General features: G+C 42.4%; 1 protein-coding gene across 12 annotated transcripts in view; it reads right to left on the bottom strand.

Annotated features, from left to right (window-relative positions):
- Rg (A kinase anchor protein rugose) overlaps nucleotides 1-24,169 on the bottom strand; it is a 303,530-nt gene that overhangs the window by 50,867 nt on the left and 228,494 nt on the right. For 8 of the 12 annotated variants that reach the window (XM_071703158.1, XM_071703153.1, XM_071703160.1 and 5 more), the window contains exons 28-37: nucleotides 22,374-22,742; nucleotides 20,759-20,889; nucleotides 19,458-19,568; nucleotides 18,376-18,583; nucleotides 17,908-18,261; nucleotides 16,532-16,658; nucleotides 16,326-16,434; nucleotides 15,954-16,129; nucleotides 15,589-15,863; nucleotides 15,071-15,207 (exon numbers count right to left, since the gene is read on the bottom strand). In XM_071703158.1, the coding sequence (XP_071559259.1) occupies nucleotides 15,071-15,207; nucleotides 15,589-15,863; nucleotides 15,954-16,129; nucleotides 16,326-16,434; nucleotides 16,532-16,658; nucleotides 17,908-18,261; nucleotides 18,376-18,583; nucleotides 19,458-19,568; nucleotides 20,759-20,889; nucleotides 22,374-22,742 (1,997 nt within the window). The remainder of the gene's footprint in view (nucleotides 1-15,070; nucleotides 15,208-15,588; nucleotides 15,864-15,953; nucleotides 16,130-16,325; nucleotides 16,435-16,531; nucleotides 16,659-17,907; nucleotides 18,262-18,375; nucleotides 18,584-19,457; nucleotides 19,569-20,758; nucleotides 20,890-22,373; nucleotides 22,743-24,169) is intronic. The other 4 variants (XM_071703159.1, XM_071703161.1, XM_071703157.1 and 1 more) reach the window with 3 other exon arrangements.

Genomic DNA, 24,169 nt, shown 5'->3' on the forward strand with positions numbered 1-24,169 from the left:
TTCCACTCTCAAAATCTAATATGAGCGTCACGTCCAAATTCACCCAAGGAAGTTTTTTCTCCCGGTACAAGGTGTCGCGGTCGAGTAGGTCTCCGCTCCCTTCGCCACGAAGTACAACTGGAAGTCTGGTGGAAGGCCTGCCAGGTGACGGCGGCGCCTCGGACCACATCCATCTTCATGTTCGGGGGCCTGTTTGGGTCCCATCCCCTTCGGTCGCTCCATCCTTGCGCGGCTCACGAAACACAAGGAGTCCGGAGAGAGGAGGAGGAAGAGGAAAGAGAGAGAGAGGGAAAGGGAGACGAGAACGAGCTCGAGCTTGCTTGTTATTTATTAGGAGGTTCTCGTTAAGGTCCATCCGAGTCCACAGCCCGTGGATACGGCGGAGGACCTGTCACACCCGCGTTATCTGACCGACCGCATTGTTTTAATCTCCCACCAAAACATCGTCGTCGCCATCGTTCCCCCTTTCTCGTTCTCTTTCTTCAAGGTTTCCTCTACTATATGCGGCCTACGCCCGTCCGTCGCGCGCGATGAACCTGTGCGCAAGAGCCATCTCGCCATCTTGCCGTCGTCCTCGTCGCCCTCGTCGCCGTCAACATGAAACGAGGCAACCACGAGCTCCTCTCGTGAGATGCTATCGGACAGCGGCGGTTTTTAGTCAGGAATATCGGTGGCGGGCAAAGATGCGTCTTGTTGTCTGCCGCGGAGATTGATTACGTCGCCATCCGGGAATTAAATAAGCCACGCGATGGTTTCATCCGTCGACGACGACGTGGCGGGTCCGGTCATGGGATCTTACCTACCTAATCTTATCATGAGAACTTACGAAGCTCGCGCGAAATTGGAGCATCTACATTGATAAGGGCAACTATACACTGTTAAGGAATATTTTAGAAAAATATTTCCTTTCAGAGAAAAGGAAAACTATTCACACCATTTTACTTGCATTTGTTGTAGCAAAAATGCAAATCACGTCACAGAATTTCAATTATGTGAACGTTTATGCGGCTGGCCTTTTCACGGAAAGATTCCTTACTCGATAACTGCAAACTTTATACGCGTAATAAACTTTTTTTCGCGGGTCATTCCCGAGATAGCTTACAGAATATTCATATCCGATGTATAATCACCCATCGTTGTTTAGTGCCTGACTAATGATTTTACGGGCGTGCGTAAATTAAGCGATTTGAAGATGCCGGAGAATCGCTGCTTATCGCTATTGCGTTCGCGTCGAGGTATTCGCGATCGCACGCGCGGCTTACGAGGCGGAATGGTAATGGGCAATATCAAAGCGAAACGAATGACGAGAGAGAGAGTGGCCGTTTACCCCGAAATCGCTTCTCGAAACTGTTGCACGTTACGGACGTAATATACAGCTCGCGGTATATCACCACCGGAACTACGGACGTTTATGAGCGTAGCTGAAGGCATCTTTTGTAGAACGACGATATAGTACAATGTCAGGTGTCCCCGCGATACCGTGCACGTGGATAACCATTTCCCTCTAGTCTACCTTTACTTGAACCTAACCACCCACTCGCATGCCGGCCATCGCCACCAGCGCAACCACCATCGTCCGAGGACCCGTCGTGCCGTCGCGCCGCTCGCCCACGCAACAAATCAAGCGAATCTTTTAATTGCCTGACATCTTTACGGCTCCTATAAAACAATGAATAGGTAGGTTTCGAACATGAGAGATGACGAAACCGTAGTTGCGCGGATCGTCGTCGTCATCGCGTCGGTATCCAACCGGGGCCCGCGGTGTATATCACGTTTACGGTGTTTTCGGAATTGTGCGCACCGAGTGCTGCCCCGCTGATCCATGAATCCCCGCGCGCGATTGCGTCAGTCCCCGAACGGTCGTCGGGGGTCGGACGCCGATGCTTGTTCGGGGGCCCGTTCCTGTTACGAGGCTAGCTGCGGAAACTCGGGATGTCGGGGCCCGATCCCTCCAGCATCTCGAGAATTCTTCGCCGCTAGTACCTACCTGTTTCAGACCGGAGGATGTTTCATGGTAATGGCTCGCGCAGGGGACCGCGCGCAAATCGAGGCGAAAACAAGGCTCGTCGGGACATGCACACGCGCGCGCCGCTCGTGGTGCGGAAAACATGGTTTACGGTACGACAAGGTTCAGTTGTACGTACAAGAATCCTCGCGTCTCTGACCCCCGCGCGTGCCCAGAGCGATGTCCTTATCTGGACCCGATCCCGCGGCGAGACGCGAATATATTCGCGCGTCGCGGAGAGAATGTCGACGTAATTGTCCATTGGTGGTCGTGGTAATTCGTGAGGCACCGTGTCGTCGGCGTTTACAAATTTCATATCGCGGGAATCTCATTCGAATTAATATCTTCAATCTTCCGCATGAGCGAGCGAATGGAATTTATTTGTTCTTTTGCGCTCGTACACGGGAAAGAATATTCTTGATTTAAAAATATCTTTAGTTTCAACGTGGAAATCTTGAAATGAGATTATATTGTGTTAAACGAAGAAAACTTGCTTGAATAAAGTCATTTTATATAGTTCAACTAAGAAAAAAAAGTTAAAATTTTACTAGAAGATTATAGATTGTTACGAATATACGAGTATATGTATGATTTGACACTTCTTTTTTTCTGTGTACGATACGACGAAGATATATTTTAATACCGGTAAGAATCTTCATAAATTAAACGTAAAGACATGTATATGTATATATCATAAATTTTCGAGATAGAGTTACATACATAATTTTCTGTCATTGCTAAAGAAATCACGTGTGTATCCTATTTCGTACAGTTTATAATTTTCGACGATGTCACGAAGTGCCTTGGGCAATGTTATATTCTGGCTTTGCGGCTTATAAAAAAAGTTTTCATGTCATTAATTAAATTCATATAATCATATACCTAACGATGCAAAGGCGATAATATAAATATAGCGAATTTAATTTCACCTATCATTAAGTTTTGTCTCGTAACCAGTCTTCGCATTCGCAATCAGTAGTCACGGCAACAACGACCAAACTTATGCCGGACAGTTTTCTTTCGATTTACCATGACACGAAAGTTCAAGGTCGAGGAATAAATCAAGCGTGTAAAACCAAGAGAACCAGTCGTATCGCCAATTCGTACAATGATATTGCTCGCGTACGCTATTAATAAAACCGGGTAATTAATGATCGACCGCGATCATTTTTAAACACGATTTCTCCAGACCGTTATGCACGATCGATAGATATATGACAACCGAACACGCTGTGTGATCGGTACAGAATTGTTGATGAGGGGGACAAGCCGCGTCAGTAATAATTCAGGACAGCGTTTTATTTTAAATAACAAAAAATCAGAAAGCAAGAAACAAGAAAAATTAAGAAAGAATTTGTAAAATCACTTATTTTCTTTCATTAATGAGTATATAGCATATGATCATCTCTTTCTCTCTCTCTCTTTCTTTCTTTCTCTTTTGATCTGTAATAAAGAATCGAATTTATCACAGATATTGATCATTATTAATCTTATCGGCATATAAGATATCGGCATTATTAATCTTATTTAAATTAGCAATAGTATACTGTTACGACAAAGTTGAATTCGTACGATCAAATAACGCAATCAAAAATAAAATCCCATGATCCGAACACATATACACGCACACATTATGTAACAAACATATCGATAAAAACATTTCTAAATGTCGGAGGGAAAGGCGGGCCCTCGGGGGGCGCCAGTGATAGTCCCGGAGATACTCTCCGTCCGTCGTTCGCCATGCCATGCGTTCGTTCAGCTTCGGCATTATAGTCGCGGCGTCTGAGACCGCGGGGGGCGCCGGCGCCGGCGCGTAAAATCTCTGCGTTATGAGTCCCCCTTCGCCGCACACCACCGGTGCCCGGCTCATCGTGGGGCCCCACGCCACGTTGGGGCTCGGCAACCACGTCGGTCCACCGCCACTTTGCCTCTCGCGCGCCTCTCCTCGCCGTTCTCCTCCTCGCCGCTGGAAGACATCCCGCTCTTCCGTGGCTTTTGTTTTAAGGTATCCCGAGGATCTACCGGTCGTGATAAATGGTACCCTTCGAGACGGGATCAATCGATAAACTACATGTAACTACGGCGACACGTTCTCCCCGGTCGCGACAGAATTCGCCGGCTCGGCGAGATCGGTTCTCGAGATGACCGCGGAATGAGATAGGCCACCACGCTTTTCTTCGCTATACCTATTCTATTTTGACGATACGTGAGGAAGAGGTGGGAAAGCGATTTTGTGCCTGCCACTTGGGAGGTATACGCTTGTTAGATGGTGAGTTCAACGAGCTCATCGAGCGTGCGTGAAGTAGCGGGGTCGAGCAATCGAGATCCGATCCGGGTCGAGCAGCCGGCTCGACTTTTGCGAATCTATAACGTCGCCCAAAACCCGGCCGGATAAGATTTTGGGGTACGCGTAGTCGGTGTGCGTTTGTGTGGACGGAGCTGGGCCCGTGTGAGTTTCGTGGGGAGGTATAATTGAATGTTTTGTATAATTAACCTGCGCCATAACTCAACGTACGTCGCGCCTCCAGCCGCGGGCGGACCTCCCTTCTTCTCCACGCACGCACCTTCACTCTCGAGGAAGGTACTTGTGTATTCACGGATGGAGATCTGCTCGCGCGGTGTGGTATTATATACCGCTCCTTCAAATACTATTAAAAGCAAACATTGTAACAACGTGGTTCGATTTGCATGAATAAAGATGCCGCGGCAACCCGCGGATCTACGGAATACCTGCAGCAACGCAAAACGCAATCTGTCACCGCAGAAGCCAGATGTACAACACGGCGATATAGCGTGTTGTTTTTAAATATTTCTTTATTAGTCTTTAGAACAAATTATACGAAATAAATTAAACAAAAAAATTGCCTAAATGTAGTCTGTGCCGTTCAAAAGAAGGGTAGAGCGAAAGAAAGAGAAGAGGGAGTCAACGCAACTAATAAAAAGAAGATATTCTGTGAATAAACTGAGGCGTAGGTTCGACTATTGCAGTAAATTGACTCATGGCCGAAGAAAAACTGATTTTGCATGTTGCATGACAGCGTGCCGAAAGCGGGCTCGGAGAACAGCGTCCCCCTTCCATCGATTCGTGCGGCCGGCTAACAACCGGATAATCGTTGCCAAGAGGAGACGAGAGGCCAACCTCTCTCGTAACCGGCATCTCCGGCAAAGTCCAACAAAACTCTCTCTACCACGCGTTTACACCGTTCTGCACTAAATGACGTTGGTATCTCGAAATTCTACAACCTCCAAAGCGGTATACCTATATCTTACAGCGTCTTTATGGCTGCTAAGCAGCGCTTCTTTGTAGGAATACCTGTTTACCGTTTGTATCTCGTTATGTGCATAATCGTATGATTTACGCGTATCAAATACTAATTCGCTCGCGATCGCCGCTTTAAGGCGACATCAGCCACCGGTCGCGCGCGAATAATCCGGGGTAACGAGAATTAATCGAAGGCAAAAGCGTAACGATCGCGCCATTCTTCGACGCATCGACGCATATCGCGCTTATCTCTCCTCTATCGTTCTTATTGTTCGATTTATAGGGACAGATATAATGCGGACTGCGTATATAGAGGTGAATGAGAACGCCTTAATCTCGGTGTTATACCAAAGGAATAATATTGCCTCCGATCAGGTAAGAGAACAAGGATGCTCACGGAGACTCGCCTATTCATCTCTGTGTATTTGCAAAATTATGAATTGCGCTTAGGGTAATGGTTTGCATTCCGTAGTCCGTTTTCTCACTCCCTGCCTCCGGTCACGCGACTGTAATCAACCGTGTCATTATCCACACGGAATTGCTTGCGAAACGCATGCAATAGTTTATAAATTACTTCACGCACGCTCGTGAATTATCGGTAATTGTATGTATATAGCTACATCGCCGTATGTACCTTGCGCGAGGCGCTTGGCACGTCTCTTGATCAACGGCTAACTACTCATCAGGTTACATGCATTTAGGAATCAAGCAACTTGGTTAGGTATACGCGACATTTCTTCGCTACAATATTTGTAATTCTCTCGAAAATAAAGGTCCTTTAAGTGAATGGAATAAATATTTATATATATCACTTTTCATGCGGCTCAGCGATTCCCTCGAAAGTATGTATTTTGTTACGGGACCCCTAAAAGTGCCCATTTAAATAGCTATATTTCAGAGCGTAGCCATAAGGCCAACAACCTGTCAGGAGATCATACCCTTGTCAAAATAATCGCTAAATTATGGGATGCGTACAGTTTTAACTACCAGCTCGCTCTGCCGGGTCAGTAACATTCCCGTTTCCTGCCTATCCGCTCGTCCCATCTTGCTCGCCGATAACTAGCCTCCTAACGTTTCTCCTTCTTTTTGCGCGGCGCAGATTTGCCGCACACGAATCGACAAGTACCGGACGCCGTGAATGAAAATCGTGTGAGACAGCTGACGCGCCCATTCCCAACGTCATCAGTTTTGCGCATGATTAATGGGACAATAAAAATTGTTCGGAAACGAGCGATCGGCGTGCGAGGCCCCCCTAATTGTTTTGCTTTACTTTTATTTTAAAATCTTCGACGCGGGCACACGACCGGCGTGCGATCATTAATTTTCATCAGCTCCTCCGAGATGACATCGAGAAGTCGGGATCTCCGGTTTTCGCTCCGCTCCGCTCGTTATGATAGATCGGGGCTAACGAGTACCCTTCGAAAACACCTTCGTCTCTTTCGGATTAGATTTAACGAGGAAATACCGGGACGACAACAGGTTGACACGTTGCGCAACTATCGCGGCGCGTCGACGAATAAACGCGTGCTATTTTGTCTCGTATTATCGATCCTTTCTCGTGTAGCGCGCGGCCCCATTTTTGCATAATTGAGAAATAAGATCTGCCTCCGCGAGAGCGACAAATTACACGCTCCGTCGAGCAACGCCTCTAAAGGCGAAACCGGATGCGCAACACCGATTTCACGCTCCGTCCGCGTCTACGTTCCATCGGACGGTGATAACCAAATCAAGATTATTTCAGGCATGCGAATTATCTCGTACGCTTATCGGTCGAATACTTCACGAAACGGTCCAAGAGGTATCTCGGGGTGCGTTCCACTTAACGCTCACAACGCTTGCGAGCATCATTTCGTCCTTGTTTAACATTTAATAAACAACAAGGATGAAATGATTCCACGAGCGTTGCGAGCGTTAAGTGGAACGCACCCTCGGTAAAATGTGCAGTGGAAAACGTTTAGAATTGGATATGTTCCACGCGTCGCGCGACGTACGCGGAGTTCGGTAGAGAATTCGCACGTTCGCGTCTTTTTCTGCAGACTTATCCGTCCGATCTGGGACAGCGCGACATCGTCACGGCCAACGAAGCGCAATCGATGATTCGATGAATCGGTACGACCAGCTCGTCCAGGATAACTCGTCTCTCTTTCTCCCGCTTTCAACTTCCTCGCGCGCACGCAGCATCGCCCATGTCGATCGGCTTCGAGTGAGCGACGCACGTGCGCGAACCGCGCTTCGCACAGCAACGCACGGCATTGATATTATGCGAATAATACGCAGCCCGCGCGCGTTTATCTCCTGGTGATTTGCGCGCTCGTTGTCACGGCGGTTTCATTAATATTAATCGATTCGTCGTAGAGAGTCGCGGCTCGTTTTGCAAATGCGCTTGAAAATGCGCCTCGGGCCCCCGCCGTGCGTCCGCGCGCGAGACTTGGTGATTAATGGCAGAAAAGGCGGGAAAGGTACGGCTTCGGGTATGTGGTTTTCCCTTATCTCGCGGCTCGTTTGCACGCGCACACATCCACGATACCGCGTGCGTCGCGCCGCACTTGCGTGCACCCGCTCGTTTTTTGATCATTCCGCTGCTGTAACGAGACGCGCCCGCGCGCCGGTACGCGCGTCGCGATGGACCAACCTATCATCGCGCGCGAGTCCCGGTAATAGAGATAGGAATAATTAGATATCCCGCGATGAGAAAATCGTCCGTTTAAATATATCTGCCACTGATACGCTTTTAATGGCGCGTAGAGACCGCGCGAGTAAGAAATTGAATTTTCTTCCTGCACCGGAGATTGCCACGATGATCGTTAAAATTTACAATGGTGTCGCATTAAAAGACACGTCTTCCGTGTTGTAAAGCGCAGAACACTCTCGCGATTTGTTTTTTATATGGTTATTTTATTTTTCTTCCGCGAAATTATGTGGATTATCAGCAACTTGTTAATTATGATTATTTTATTTTTCACCCGCGAAAGAAACCTGATCGTTAAATTTGCGTTATTTAAAGTTGGAGTTATGTATAATTGTATAATGTATAATTGTTCTCTTGGAGTTATGTATAATTGTATTAACGGTACTACTGGGGTACGATTAAAGCTTAATAATTCTTATTATCTGTGAGGTGATCTTTCTGTGACTTTCTTCGTACAAGTCCATTATTTTGCAAAAATCTTATAAACATATTGTACCGCATCCAGATATTTTAAGATACTAGATTATTTTTCGGAGAGAAACTGTGAGGAGAGAACGTGACGCGCGCATGTATCGCGAAACGATCGATAGACGATGCCGCTTCCACATTCACCCGTACACGAACGTTTACGCGGAACCAAAAGCTATTTGTACAACGCGTATAGCCCTGAAATTCCATTCCAGTCACGTATCCAGATGGCACACGCGGCCACCGATACGTGGCACCAGGCGCCATCGATAATTGGGGGGTAACGTGCACCCGTAGAGCCCGAAAATCAATGGTGGCGAAAGGGTGACGCGAAAATGGGCACGGTGTTCGATCCGTGTGCCCTGTTACGGCGAGAAGCGGGAAGAGGAAGGAGAGAGATAGAGTGGCGGAAGGAAGGGAGGGGATCCGAGAGGGCATAATAAATATCAGGTAAGGACGAGATCGGGCGCTACTTACGCCGTCAGCGATAATGACGGGGTGTGTTCGGGCTGTTTGCTTAGCGAGCAGATTAGTGAATGAATCCACAGGTGGGCGCCATCCGTCACACTCTGAATCGGATCCAGCCTCGCTCCGCCTATATTGCCAGCGACTAGTTCTCCTCCAGGTGCGTACGAATAGGGCAACGAGAGAACCCGCGGACTTGGAGAACAGCAAGAAAAAGATACGGACGGTATCATTGATGATACGGTCCTATTCGCGATTACATTACGCGCAACGTAAGATTTTAGTACGTTTGTTTTCGATAAAATAATGTTGCAAGGCTTTAATTGAGAAAAAATACGCCGAAAAAAAGAATGTTGTAACATGATTCTCGAAAAAGGGGGACCAGGACAATATATTTCCACTACTTTGCATCAATGTTGCCAAAGCCGGTAATTATAGCTTCATTCTTAGTCATAACGCGGCTGCCTAAATTGCGCCGTTTTTAATCAACGTCTAACATTGTAGCAACATCCCATGATACGTATCGTATCTTTCATATATGCATATGCATATATAGGGTGTATCTCAGAAAAAAAATGCGTGGAATGTGAAACAGCAGTACCGTAATGGTAGACAGGCGATTTACGCTTTTATACGATTATGCACCGGATATACGAACGGCTCATTGTAGATTGAAACTTGATAGAAGAAGCTGCTATTTAAGAGCGGAGCATTGCATTCGAGACACGCTGTATATATGAATACCTTGGAGCAACCTCTTAACACCGTGCTGGGTTCGCATATCTACAGAACGGATACACCCACAAGCTTTCCGCCTACCTGCAGTTGCTGACAGAACTGATGTGGCACGAGACAGTTGCCTATGATATCCATCATCATTCCTTTCGAGGATAATCGGTCGTCACGCCTATAACGACCGCCGAAGGAAGACCGGCACCGCGAGAAAGACCGTTTGCTACAGTTAAAGGAGATTTCGGATGATATCGTTTGTCGTTGGCACTTATAGATTAGGATGACACGTTTCGACTTCCGTAGTTTGTTAAAGCGCATAGTCGATTAAAAAATATACATATGAGATATACGTATTAGTTTGAACTGGAGGAATGATAGAAGCGAGATAAATAATTGTAATCGCGAAAATTACGATTAAGATTTAAACAGGAAGTGCCAGTTGCCAACAGTGATCGATTGTAGCTATCGAAGAGCTATTTTTGGATAGAGGCATTTTTCTCTGGTTAAGAGTATTTTACGCGGGTGCAAAACGTAGCGCGATTGAAGTCCGCAGGAAAATCCATTTTCTGCACCACTGAAGAGCCTTGGGGCACCGATATGATGGAGTGTTACGGAGATTGGCGGACCACCGGAGTAATGTCCGCACTAATAGCAGTGATTACCCCTGCCTTGTTGAGAATGAACCCGCCTGCTCCTTCCAGCTTGCCTGCTCTTCAGGTTCTGCCCCGTCTCCTCTGCCTCGCGCTGCCCTGCCCACGAATTGATGGATGTTTACCAAACTAACTGCATCCTTTTCGCACAAACTGCCCCCTGGTCATTGGCTACCTGGCCATCGACAACCGTCGAGTCCCATCGAAATCGTGGATCGATTAAATTATGCGGGATATGCAAATTCGTATCGATATGCGCTCGCGCACCTTGATCCCCGAGCACCTTGATTCCCCTTTGGCAGAAAACGCGCAATGAAACTGTTGGAAGAATAATTATTCCCTCTCGAGACCGTGCCGTTTTTATTAATAATAACGGCAGTGATATATACGCGGGCAGAAGGTATTAGATCCGATCGAGAGTTATACGCTTATTCATCAAACTCGACGAGTTATTATTCCGGAATTCACGACGCATAATTCAAAGAGCGAGCAGAGGAAAAGCCGAGTCTCTTTATCGAAGAAGACACCGGCTGCACGGCAATCTGACCGCAAGAGTAGCTGACAGGCTTTATTATTTATCGACACGCGTTTACATATCGCGAGATACAAGGAAGATGCGGTGAAATAATTGCGATGAGATACGGTCGCGCGTTCAGCGGCCGGTGGTTAAAGCGAGGTGGACAATCTTTGTAATGCCAGCACACGAGGGGTACCGCGGGTACCGCGATGCGGGGCGCGGAATAATTACAGTCGCATTATTATAACGTCACTCGCACTATATTACACCGATGTCATGCATATGCATCGCCTAAGAAGGACCGTAACCGCATAACATTTAATCGGTGCTCGGTCACAGTCCGCCCTCCTGCCATTCTCGTTTAGTTCTTTATATTACAAACGCGAAACGGAAAGTTCTTTCGTATCGTTATCTCACAGAGAGAAATCCGTATCGGTTACGCAATCGTTCGCCACAATGTGTATTTTACGTATGAATAATACGACGATATTAATAATCGCGAGCGCGAAGCGAGTCGCAGCGATACCTCTAACTACGAACCTGGAAATCTCCGGCACCGCATGATCTACGAGGCAGTTTCTATTTGCGACCGTTGATAAACGGCTCGATGTCTCGGATTTTTCGCGGCGCTATATCCCTCGTTAATGGTATCTTCGTCGCGAATGAGCACCAACGTATGGCACGGACCACCTGTCCGGTTGGTATCCCTCGGCCCTCTTTCTCTCATTTCCACACTGTGTCTCTTTCTCCCTCTTTCTCTCTTTCTTTTTCTCGCACAGCACGGGCATCCCACGGGGATATTCGCAGCATGTGTCTGCGATAACTATACCACGGGAAGGGGAACTTTAGGCGCCACAGAGCAGGTTTCCATAAAAATGCGAGTCGCTCGATCCACCGCGACGCGGCAGAGTTTAATGTCCCGGGTGACCTACCCTCTCGAAGCTGCAGCAACAGTTAAGTTTATTGAAAGCCGATCTGCTTTTTCTCCTCCAAAATGCAAACCCGAAAGATATAAAAAGACGTGTAGAAGCAAAAATTAACGCTTAATTTTTTGAAGATTATTGCACAGCGTGTTAATAATTTAATAACACGTATTTACACTTTAAACGCGATGACCGCGATGTCGACTTTTCATCGTGTATTATTCGAATATATATTATGTTTACATCTTACAAATACACTGAGAAAAAAAAATCGTTGATTCAAAGAAATATTATTTTATTCAACTAAATGCAGCGGTCACGGGCTGTCAAGCTAACATTTGTTAATTCAACAAATATTATATAAAATAAAATAAAATATTTCTTGATATTACTCACGTATATTTGATTTAAATATATTAATATTTACATTAAACAAATCACACCAACTAAACGAGTTTAGTCAAATTAACAACATTTTTTTCTCAGTGTAGAATATGCGCTATAGCTTCCGAACTCGTACGACGAATGCTAATAAGAAACGCAGGAAATCGATTATTATTATTTTACGACTTTACTTCGTTTTGCTGTCTCTAAGAATAACCCAAGTTGCGTCTCAATTTTCAGCGTATGCAAATCGCGATGACAGCGCGTCGTTATTATACATCATCAATATCATCATGCACAATTATGTGACATAAATCTTACATATGGTACGCAATATAAATAACTGTTAATTTACGTTATGGCTGCAGGACTTTGCGCTTCAGTATTTAAACTGCAGAAGAGGAGCACAGGTTCTTCATCGAATTAGGGACGAAAAGTACATTCGCCATACCGTTGATTATTTGTTTTAGATATTAATGCCTCGTGCGGACTATCAATAATTCATTCTCGACGTAATCGCACGGTGTGCATCCTCTATCTTTAACGTACGACGTTGCGGGACGAACAGAGAAAGAGAGAAAAAGAGAAAGAGAGAGAGAGAGAGAGAGAGAGAGAGAGAGAGAGAGAGAGAGAAGAGAAACGGTGGGGCGGGAGAGAAAGGAGAGACCCGTGTAAACGATAAATCACGATAAATACGTTTGCCTGGGCCATTATAAAAGGCGGAGGAGGAAGAAGGGAGGAATCGGCGCAATCGGCGTGGAGCGTGGAGGAGGCTCGTGAGGAGATACGCACAAAAGGGTGTAGCGGCGCGCGGCCCGATATGCAGTCCCTCCCTGGGGCCACTCCTGGGTGCATCCTCTTCTGCGGCCGCGCATTACGATCGCTTAAGTCTCGGCTCGACTATCGAGTGATCCATCGCCTACGAATTCGACGAAGCCTCCCGCCTACCCTCGGGACATCCTCGACTAATGAGCGTGTCTCGATCGTGAACGACCGGTCTCTCTCTCACTCTCTCGCTCCTTCTCTTTCTCTCTCTCTCTCTCTCTCTCTCTCTCTCTCTCTCTCTCTCTCTCTCTCTCTCTCTCTCTCTCTCTCTCTCTCTCTCTCTCTCTCTCTCTCTCTCTCTCTCTCTCTCTCTCTCTCTCTCTCTCGCTCTCTCTCTCACTCTTCCTCTCTTTCTCTCCTTGCTATCTTCGTCTCAGCTTCCTTCTTCTCTGCTTCTATCTGTCTGCTCGTCTTTCTCTCCTTCTCGCGCTTTTTCCCTCCTCGCTTCCAGGTGCGCTCAGCGTTCCTTTTTAAAAAGAATTCCAATTAAGAGAGCCCGAATGAGTTCGTACGTCCTATTCACGGGCAAGTCCGTCGGCCGAGATATAACGGGGACGACAGGTGGACACTGCGAAATCCTTGGGCATACCCCCGAGAAACACAGAGATACCATCGTCGGCGAGCGATTACTGAGAGCCTCTCGCGCGGAGGACACTGAATATATTTTATTTATTAGTTAACGAGAGATGCCGGTAAGCGTTAAAAGAGACTGATCCCACGGTATCGATAAAAAATTCCTGATATGAATTCATATAGACGATGGAAAATTTTTGTTATTATAGTGTAGCAATTTAATAAGGGGGAACGCTAATTATTATTTATAAGATCAGGCTTATCGAGTAAAATTACATATAATTATCGATACCACGCCATCAAGACGTAGGTTCTATGAATTTTACTTGAACGACACGTCGTTAGATACACAACTTCACTGCACGACGTTCATTGACTAGGTGGGAAAATGCGGTAGTTTCAGTGCATTCCTGCGAGAAGCTTGCTCACCTATGCCACCGATGCGTAGTTAGTGCGTGGCGAGGCGATGGAAGATAGCGAGGAAGAGAGAGACGGAAGAGTGAGCAGGCAGATACCGGCCCCCGCGGGGGGCTCATAATTGCCGACCCTGAAGATCGGTCGACCCCATGGGGCCCTCCTCTGTTTGTTTTATTCCCTAGTTATACAAACGCAAGATCTACGACCGATATATGATAATCGTCCTTCTAGTTCTTCCAGTTCGCCTTTCTCGTTGTCTCTCTTTCTTTCTCTCGACTCTTCTTCTCAGCTTTCCCTCCGTTTTCTTCTTTTTTTTTTCTTTGATTGTGTAAGCTTCACGAATGTAGAGTGCCTTATGGACACTGATAGACAGGGACACGTCCGAACTAATTCTAACCCGAATCTGGCTCCACCAGCGGTGCCGTGGAAGCTTTCGCCACGTCTCATCATTTACGACGCACACTTATTCAAATTCTACGACGGCCGAAATGATTGATACTCTTCGTTATGAGCGGCTACCTTAGGCTCTCGCGTTCGTCAGTTTAAGAGAGGGCAGCATAAAATATTACCCCAAACATTTAATATGTAAATAATGGGCGTCGCTATTACCGCCCACATTTTTAAGCTGTAGCCGCAGTGTTAATGCACGCGCTGATAAAGATGCGTTTAGACGATAGACGATAGAAGCGAATTGAAAGAAACAATGAGAGAGAAATTAGAAAAAATAATGGAACATGTAACTGCAAAATAATGTAAATAAACGCATTACGAAATTAGTGCTTCGATCGTATCGAATGCTTAGTCGACCTTATTATGCTTAACTTACATTATTTAAATATAGGCTTTAAATTTAGCTTCTTTAGCTTCGTAAAAGTTCTAGTGTATAAATATAACTTTGGTCGACTAAATATAACTTTCTCGACTCTGGTTTTTCATTGAAAAACAGTTTTATCGCCAAGGAAACTAGCGACTACATTTCGAATAGATAACACCGCGAATGTCCCAAATACATATATTCTATCTTAATGGAGAAAGAACAGATAAAGCAACTAATTATCGAAGATTATATAAATAACGCATAATCGTGACAGAGACGCATATTCAATAATGTGTCTTTTTATCACGTGTCCTTCCACGCGTATTTTACTCTAAGTACTCACCTCGCCGTCGATTTTCTTGAACTCCGGATCATCCTCATCCACCTCGAAATACAGCTCTGTAGATGTAACGGAAATGATGCCGGGCGCCACGATACCGGGTGCAATTATTCTGCCTTTCGTGCTAATGTTCACCGGACCTGATAAAAACATGAATAATTATAATCAGGCTGCGTGCGTGTAAACAGCAACGCAATAAAATAATAATAATAATAATATACTGCCTGTAATTCTTTTTATTTAACTATAAAAACGTGAATGAATCTTTCTCATTTTACTTTAAACTCGTGCATACTACAAATTATCGGTAGCACGCTATTTCTGTAATGTACAGTGCATAGAAATTGGAAATTAAGCGCGAAAATTAAAATAACAAATAGCAATTGACGACCGATACTTAAAATAACGAACTCAACGAAATTGCGGCGCGGAATTGACGAAAATAAAACCGGTTTACGTGGCCTGTAATATGCCATTAAAATGTCGCGTCTCGTTTATCCCGCAACGGAACGTCGACCAACCTGTCAAGTCGTTGTCAAGATCCCTGTCGTCCGACAGCAATTCACTGTCATCCATAAGATCCGTTGACTGCAATTGCTGTTGGTGTGCACGCGAGGCTGCGAGATGCGCGTGAAACTCTTCACGCGCTTGAAGTATCGCATCCTCGGGTGCACCGTGTTCTAGAGCCGCCTTGAGAGTAGCCTCGGGGTGGCTCGAGCCTAGTGGATTGTGCACGAAACGCTTGCGTCTACGTGCATCATCCTCCCAAGCATCCAGCTTCCAGTATTCGGCCAATCTGTAAACAGCGATGATAGATAGAATATTAAATACAATTTATTTATTATGGGATATGGAGCCAAATTAAAGTGATTGCGTTTGCACTCACTTTGCAGCCATTGGATCCATGTATCCCCATGCACCATGCTTGTTGGACAAGATATTTCGGACTTTCTCCAGCAGTCTGCTGGCAATAACATTGTCGCGTCTTCGTGCCGCGGTGATTAGATGATCGCACATACGTTCTTCTTCCCGACGGTCCAGTAATGTCTGTGCGCATTGTGACTAAATATCAGAAAAAAAAACATCTGTTATTAATGTATTTTCTTATATATAATTAATAATATCGAGCGGTATATTTGTGAGCTGGGATATTATCGTATCAGTATTAGATGATTCGCGAAAACGTTCCAAACGCGACAAAAACTGGCCGGTTCTATTTACAGAGCAATGAAATCGCCGGAAGAAATGCACGTAATACCTCAAAGTCAGCATGCTTCAGCACGTCATCCGCTCTCATCCTGTTTAAAATGAACTCTGCCTCGTTTGCGACTCTTACTATGTGATCCTTCATCGCGTGAGATAGCAACCTGGGTAACGCAAAGAAGCATTTTCATGAAGGGAAACGAGAATGTTTTGATTTCGTTTTGTTTGCGCGCGTTCTAGGCCGTATAATAAACGTCTTACCTTCCCTCGTTAATGAGCTCGATGAAAGCGAGACCCGCATGCTTTTGCAAGGAGTTTTGCCATTCCTGAGAGCAGAGGAGCATAACCAATTCCACAACAGAGTTGCTGTTCTTAAATGTGGTTAAACCTGGCAAATTACAAACGGAGAATCGTTAAACGAACGAATACGATAAACGGTGAATAACAATGACTGACAGAGAGAGAGAGAGAGAGAGACGGAACGGAAGAAACGAACAATGTCGTGTTTTACAAGGAATGTTCAGTGTATCGTGGATATTGTTAAAAATAAAGTACATCGATACGTTGCAAGACCATCAAACGCCACGTTCCTTGAATATAAAATCTGCGAGAATCATCGCGGTCTCTACACGCATGCTGAATACTAATGATGAGCGATTACTCGGAATACGCTGGCCATCTTCCTAAAGCGAAATCATAAAGCGACTAATTTGAATACCCGGTGTGAAATACCAAAGACCATAAAAGTGACGAAAGTCCCGCCAAGTATGCCCATTTAAATAGACTCTAAATTTTTATTTATCACGCAAGCATATCTAAATATACGATTTTAAATATTTTACAGTTTTACACGAACAACATTGTTGAATTCTTATTTTTATGATCGCTATTTTATCTTTTAAAGCGCCCATAATACATCGATTTCGGAATATTTAATCACAAACGTTTTGTTTGTTAGATACGCGTTTACGAATAAGATAATAAATTTATTGACGTGATAATATATACAACATTTAGAAAAAAAGTTATGTTAATGAAAGAATTTATTATGTTAAACAATCAATGAAAATATAAGGGAGCAAAAAATAAAACGCGCTTATAAAATGCTGACAGTATATTCGCAATAAATATCTTATCGCAATAAAATACGAAGCAATAACAAATAAATACAAAGAATAATTTTGTTTATCACGTCGGAAAATGTTGTGCCTACATGAAGCTAACTGAATTTTAGTTTCTTAATTCTTTATGATTCTTTTTTATCCGTGGGCGTGATATATCTCGACATCGCTTAGAAAACATAGACCACGCTACGACTGTTCTCCGTGTAGTAAAGTCTAACGTGAAATATATCCTTTTTATTTATCGAGCTTCAGACATTCTATATCATATCGCGCGGGCGCGTAAAATGTGGAATGTGAGTCGTGATTTCCTTTTACATCTCATTTTATAAGCGCGTATACATAATAAAACCACGATGTATTTATAGTGCAATTTATAGAGAGACTGTTCTAAAATCATCAAATAATATTCGAAGAGAGAATTTTTCTTGGCTTGCTCGTAATAAATGTTTTCTTACACAGATTCATATGCAACATGCACACACCGAACACAGAATGATCGTACGTTCGACGTACCCTTGCAGCTCGTACCTTTTCCTTCCATTAACAATTCTTGACCATGGGAGCCAACGAGTGTTTTGGACAGGAAGGGAGCAAAGTCCACCATGATCTCTCGAAGGAGAGGGCAAACCGAACCCAAAGCCATTTCCAGCTTTTGCGTGAGAGAGGCCTCGCGGGAAGGTGTCGGTACAGGTAAATGATCGACCAGACCTTTGATCGGCAATTCGTCGGCCCTCGGGGATGCTGCGGTTACCACTAACCGATCGGGTACCCTCACCACAGAGATTTCCGCCGACGGTTTCTCCCCGCGTTCGGTGTTGCCCAGCATTTCTTGTTCCAGAACGTTGCCCTCGCTGTCTTGCATGTCGCCTGCGTGTTGCAGAATACGTTTCTTGCTTTACATATCAGATTGATAAAGATTTTTCTCAATAAAATTGTTTATCAGTCACAAGTGACAGTGCCACCAGTTGACTTGACTCTTACCGCGCGAGTGTGCAATATTGTGAATGTTTCGCGGGTCTTCTCTTGGATTTGTAATAGGCATCGTATCACCGTCTTCATTAAGGTTTACGTCTGTCCAGGCTTCTTCGGATGAATTATGCTTGTTTTCATTGTCTGTAGTAACTTCGGAAGGACTTGGGTCCGCGGTGATATTGCTACGATGTACTGTCTCCTCACTGGAGTCATTGCTCTGGGAGAAAGTCGATCAAAATAAAGGGAAGAATTAAACATTGGATTTTGTCATCATTAAAATCGATCATAAATTGTTAGAAAAATATTGAGGCATTTTAAATAAAAGATATTGATTAGAAAATATATGAAACAGAGATTTATATATTTTTATAATAAAATAAATTATTTTTTCTAACCGGCATGTAAGTGGTAGCATTTAAGATTTTATTTTTTTGTACTGCTGAATTTTTGATTAACAAGAAATTCCTTTTAACAGTCGTTAATTATTATGTAAAACTATTCAGATGTATTTCCAGGCCTAAGAATGTCACTACGATGCTGAAGTAATTTACTAATGAAAGTTTATATATAGCTAGATTTTATTACAGAAACATTTCATAGGATAATTTCATACAATCACACTTCATGATATACTCTCGCGTGCCATGTACTTACTTCATTACATGCAATCGGTAGTACACCACTACTATACGCAATCAACTAATATATTATAGAAAGAAAGAACCAAGCTTCTCATATATTCAAGCCTCGTTAGCAAACTTGTTAATTCTATAATAAGACCCAAGTTATACGCATGTAAGGACCGCTATTTTTACATTATAACAACATTACATAAGCGTCGAGAAGGATTTGAATCAATATGTATATCGCTCTCTCTTTCTTGCACCCGTCAAATGGGCATTATCGCACGTTGCGTATTCCTCTCGCATTCTTTCACGAAGTGAGAAATTTAAAATAAATTAAAAACACATTTCTCTGATCGCGACCCAAAACGCGAACCGGTCGCGGCGACATAATTCGGGAATCGAGCTCCCGTCAACGAGCTCCGAGCTCCTCCACACATCCGGATCTGTACTCGAATTAAGTTTTACCTGCAGATTTCGTGGCAGTGGTTCGGACCTTGTAGAAGTGCCAAGCGTTGGTTCTGATGAGGTGTAATCCTCGAGAATAGTCCGCGGCCGAGGTACACCACTGTGACCTCCCTTCAGAACCAGTAGTTAGTACGCATAGCAATGCAAGCAGAGGAAGTTAACAATGAGAAAAATTCGAGGGTCAGAGTATCGCATGCTCGCATAATAGGATTACAGATAGATACAGTGGCTTGACTTTCGGAGGTGCGATTACGTGTCGGAACTTCGCGGGCTGATTTTGGGGTTCGCTCTGGTAATGCCGATTTTCAGAGAATCCGTTTATGAGATATAGATTTTACGTGCGAGAGATATAGTTACGAGAGATCACAAATTGAGCTAACGGTCGTTACGCTGGGACTACGTAGATGCAAGACATCAATCGATAAGTGAACACTACATGCTGGGCATTACAAGAGATCATCAACTACGGCAGGTCTCGAAATCACGTAATTGTATCAGGAGAATTAGCTAACGAGTACTACACCTAAGAATCACAATAGGGGCTGAATAGATAATAAAAAATACGTTAGAATCGTAGAATTGTGCTAATGTATGATAAACATTCATGGATGAATGTAAATTTACCTTGTCAAGTCTTAATATGTGTAAATCTAATGTAGCTATCTATGAATCGGTCTATCGTAATTACAAAGTATATATTTAATATTTCAAAGTAAAAACTTTATAAGTCGTCATCGCACGACGAACAATACACGTAATAAATCAGTGCAAAGCATTGTGCGGTAGCACAAGTATCTGGTCATTACTGCGTGAATACCCCATAAGATCGTGCGTGATGGAAGAGTGCTAAAGTTTCGCTGCTGTGAATATCATTTGAAACTATCGAGCATAAAGAGAAAGGTACTCAGGACAGTATTAGAAGAAAACGGAGTTGAATTTGTTTAGAAAGACCCGCATATCGTACTCGCTACGTAGAGTTGTACAAAGCGACAGATTGAAACATCGAATCTCCGTGTCTACGTTCTCGATCTATCGAAATGCATGCAGTCTCAAGTATAGAAAATTGTTATAACTTCGTAAAACCATCTCGTTTTTATACCAAATAATCAAACTATGTTGTCACTATCAGATTGCGTTTCATACGTGACGGACTTTGCAAAACTTTTACCTGAGATTTATAATTATTCTCGGTGTGTTCACTTCTTTCGAATTTGTTCGGTAGGGGACAAGTGTCCGTTGCTCTTTTCAGATCAGTATTGAAATTTCGGAGAATTGCAACTTTTCAAACAAAGTTAACTTACCTTGGTCGACGGCGGACCGGACGATGTGACGTCGTGATCGGCCAAAATCGAAGAATTGTTTTCGTCGACGATGATGACTTCATACTCGCCATCATCCTGAGAGCCCGATTGACTCATTATACCTCCGCTACCTGAGAACACGTGATTAAGATGTGGTATGAGAAATTGAGAAATATGAAGATTTTCTCTTTGCTAAGCCAATTGATATTCATACACATGCGTTTAACAATTTTATTTAATTGAAAGATTTCATTTGTACATGGTGTGTAAAATGATCATTAATATTGTCTTGTAATTCGCAGATTAACAATGTAAAAAATGTATAACATCAGATTGTCACATCCATGTAGGTACATTGAAAACGAAACACAGAACATTCTTCTTTGTTTGTATTATATAAAGGGTTGCGCAAAATTGCTGCAAAATAAATCATAGGCACACAACAGGCATTTAATTGTTCAATTGTCTTAATCATAAGAAACACAAGCTTTTATTGTACTCAATTAATTCTTGATATGTATAGATTTTGCGCTTAATAGTATGGATTTAATGTTAGAGAATGTTTATCTTAATTTTCAGAATAGCTAGTGTTTCTTAAATATTCAATTATATTTATCGGATAATGTAATTATGGGATGAGGATTGGTTGCGTTGATACAACATCAAGAAAACATCGAGAAAATTGTGCGTGGATTCGTTGATATTGACAAACGTCGTGCAATTTGCAAATTGGACAAACAAGAATAACGTGCAATAACAAGTGATAACAGGTAATTATAAAAAATAAATAATATATATGTAATTCATATCGTACATGTAAGATTCGAATTATATGTATTTAAATATTACATAATCGATGTATAAATTACATATAATAATAAAAATATACAAATTAAATGGACAAAAGTCAAATTCAGGGACAATTGTATTTCGTTCAATAATAGCAAATTATTTGTCGAATAATTAGGCATATTTCGTTTATGTGATCCATCGCATTGACTTCTAGGGGGTAATATCTTCGTCATATTCATGCGTGTCTTAATTTTTATTAATAAAATATTGTAGCTGCATTTTATCACAATGGAAATACATATTCCACATGCTGTAGAATAAGACGATTATTAAGTTCATTTTTTGCGGGACAATATGCTGCAAGTTCAAAGTGGCTGCTTTGTGTACGACATGCAGTGCAAATCTATTAGAAAAATATTAATTAAATAGTATAATTATAATAAGAGTTCAGTTTAAATGAGAATATAATAAAAGTAAACAAAAAATAATCAGATTGGATATTTAATATGTGTAAATGATTGCGAGAGGAGTAAAGAAAAAAATTAACATGTCAATTAAATAAATGAATTTCTTTTTAGATTTTTAGCTTGTTGTAAAATGTATATTCTTTTAAGATAATTTTTAAAAAAACGAATTTTGTAATGCGGAAAAGGATCGGTTGCGTTGGTATACAACATCAAGAAAACATCGAGAAAATTACGCATCGTCAATTGACAAGCGTCGTGCATTTTGCAAGTTAATGGACAAACAAGAGTAATGCGCAATAAATCAGGCCAAAAGAACTCGGGCATTCCGTGAAACAACTTTCAGGTTTTCGAGTTACCTTGCAGACCGACACCGGAGTTTCTATGACAGAGATTTCGGGGCTGATCGATATGCTTTTGAAGCGTATGGTGGTGGTTGTTGTTATTGTGATGATGATAGTGATGATGACGATGATAGTTATGGTTATTCGGATGATGATTGTAGTGATTGTTGTGGTGATTCGGGAGGTAATAGTTAGAGGGTGGCTGGCGATTAGAGTGCCTGGCAGCCGGTAGCGGGTGCTGGTGATGGTGCTGGTTGATGTGATGGTTGGCATTGGCATTGACATTTGCATTGGCGTTAGGGTGAGATCCCGGGAGGAACTGTGGGTACACGTGGTGAGACCACTGTGGAAATAAGGGCCGCCCTCCTCCACCACCATTCCCATCTGCCGAGGAACCACATTTACCACGTTACCACGTTATCCGGTCGTGCGCTATATCACTTCAGTCACACGCGATCCATAGCGTATTTTTTTGTGATACTGTCCTTCACTCTATGCATTCGTTTAATAAAATCACGAACAAGCAGTATGATCAATGTCTGCTCATTTTGAAGCTCTCATTTCCGAAATTATGCCATAGCAAATTGTCAACATTCTCGCAAAAAATTATCTATATACGCAGCGAAGTACATATACAATTTTTTATCTTGAAAATTTAAAAATAATCACGATATAATTAAAAATGTAGTTTTTAATGTTTTTAGAAAAGAATTAGAATGTCAAAGAATAGCATAAAAATATATTACAAGATTCCAATATAAGAATATATAAACACTTAATTATTAGAGAAAACTTGCTTTTTGTTGTGTACATTTAAAGATCACAAAAAGCATATTTGAAAGAATATTAAGTTTAATTAACATTAATAGAGTGAAATTCAGTGTAAATAACAGTTTATCACTTTAAATATGTGTTACTTTATAAATCGTAAATAATTTGTAATTAATAATTTTTATTTCTGATGTGTAACATACTATAAATTTTAACAAAAAAAGATTAATATAATGATAAAAAATAATAATGTAGTGTTTACAAATTTCAAGTTTTATATCACATCACTTGTAATATGTAACAACTGCGTAGAGTATAACATTCTAAAAGAACTTATTTCACAAAATTTCTTAAATTTGTTAAACATTCAAATATTAATCGTATAGCAACAATCATAGAGATATCATAGAGATATCATAGAGATATCTTTCTTTTTCAATTTCCCATATAAAGAAGTTCCACATCCAAGAGAATACAACAACAATGATATAATGGCATAAGTATATTCGTAACGCAAAAAAAAGTGCAAACACATTCGGCAAACATCAAAACTCTCACTGTCAGATACATATAAAATGTTTACTTCATACAGTGCAATAACACATGCGTTCTACTTGGTGTCATGTGCTGTTGTCTTAGTTGCAGCTACATCGTTTGGTGCACAGTGTTGAACACATTAGCTACATATCTGTACATATATGCTATTTAAAACATTCATCATATTTCATTCATTAACATTATTATGACAGAAAACTTTTAGCCAGTTAATCCACTGTTCGAAGCTTAAAAAATTGCATAATCATTTTTTAGCAGCAATGTACCAATTAATTAAAATTTCGAGAAAGATATAAATTTAATTCTATCTAAACAGTAAGCAGATAAAATATCTCTTACAAGATATATATTGTAAATTTCTCTTCCATACATTTATATAACTGCAGTCATGCTGTAGCATCGGAAATTAATTATCAATTATTTTACGAATTGAATTGAATTCATTTATATATTATAATTTTTAAAATGAAAGATAAGAGAATATA

This window comes from Temnothorax nylanderi, unplaced genomic scaffold (assembly GCF_030848795.1).
Source record: "Temnothorax nylanderi isolate EJ_2023f unplaced genomic scaffold, tnyl_v1.0 TNYL_tig0034_pilon, whole genome shotgun sequence".
In the NCBI taxonomy this organism is placed as follows: Eukaryota; Metazoa; Arthropoda; class Insecta; order Hymenoptera; family Formicidae; genus Temnothorax; species Temnothorax nylanderi.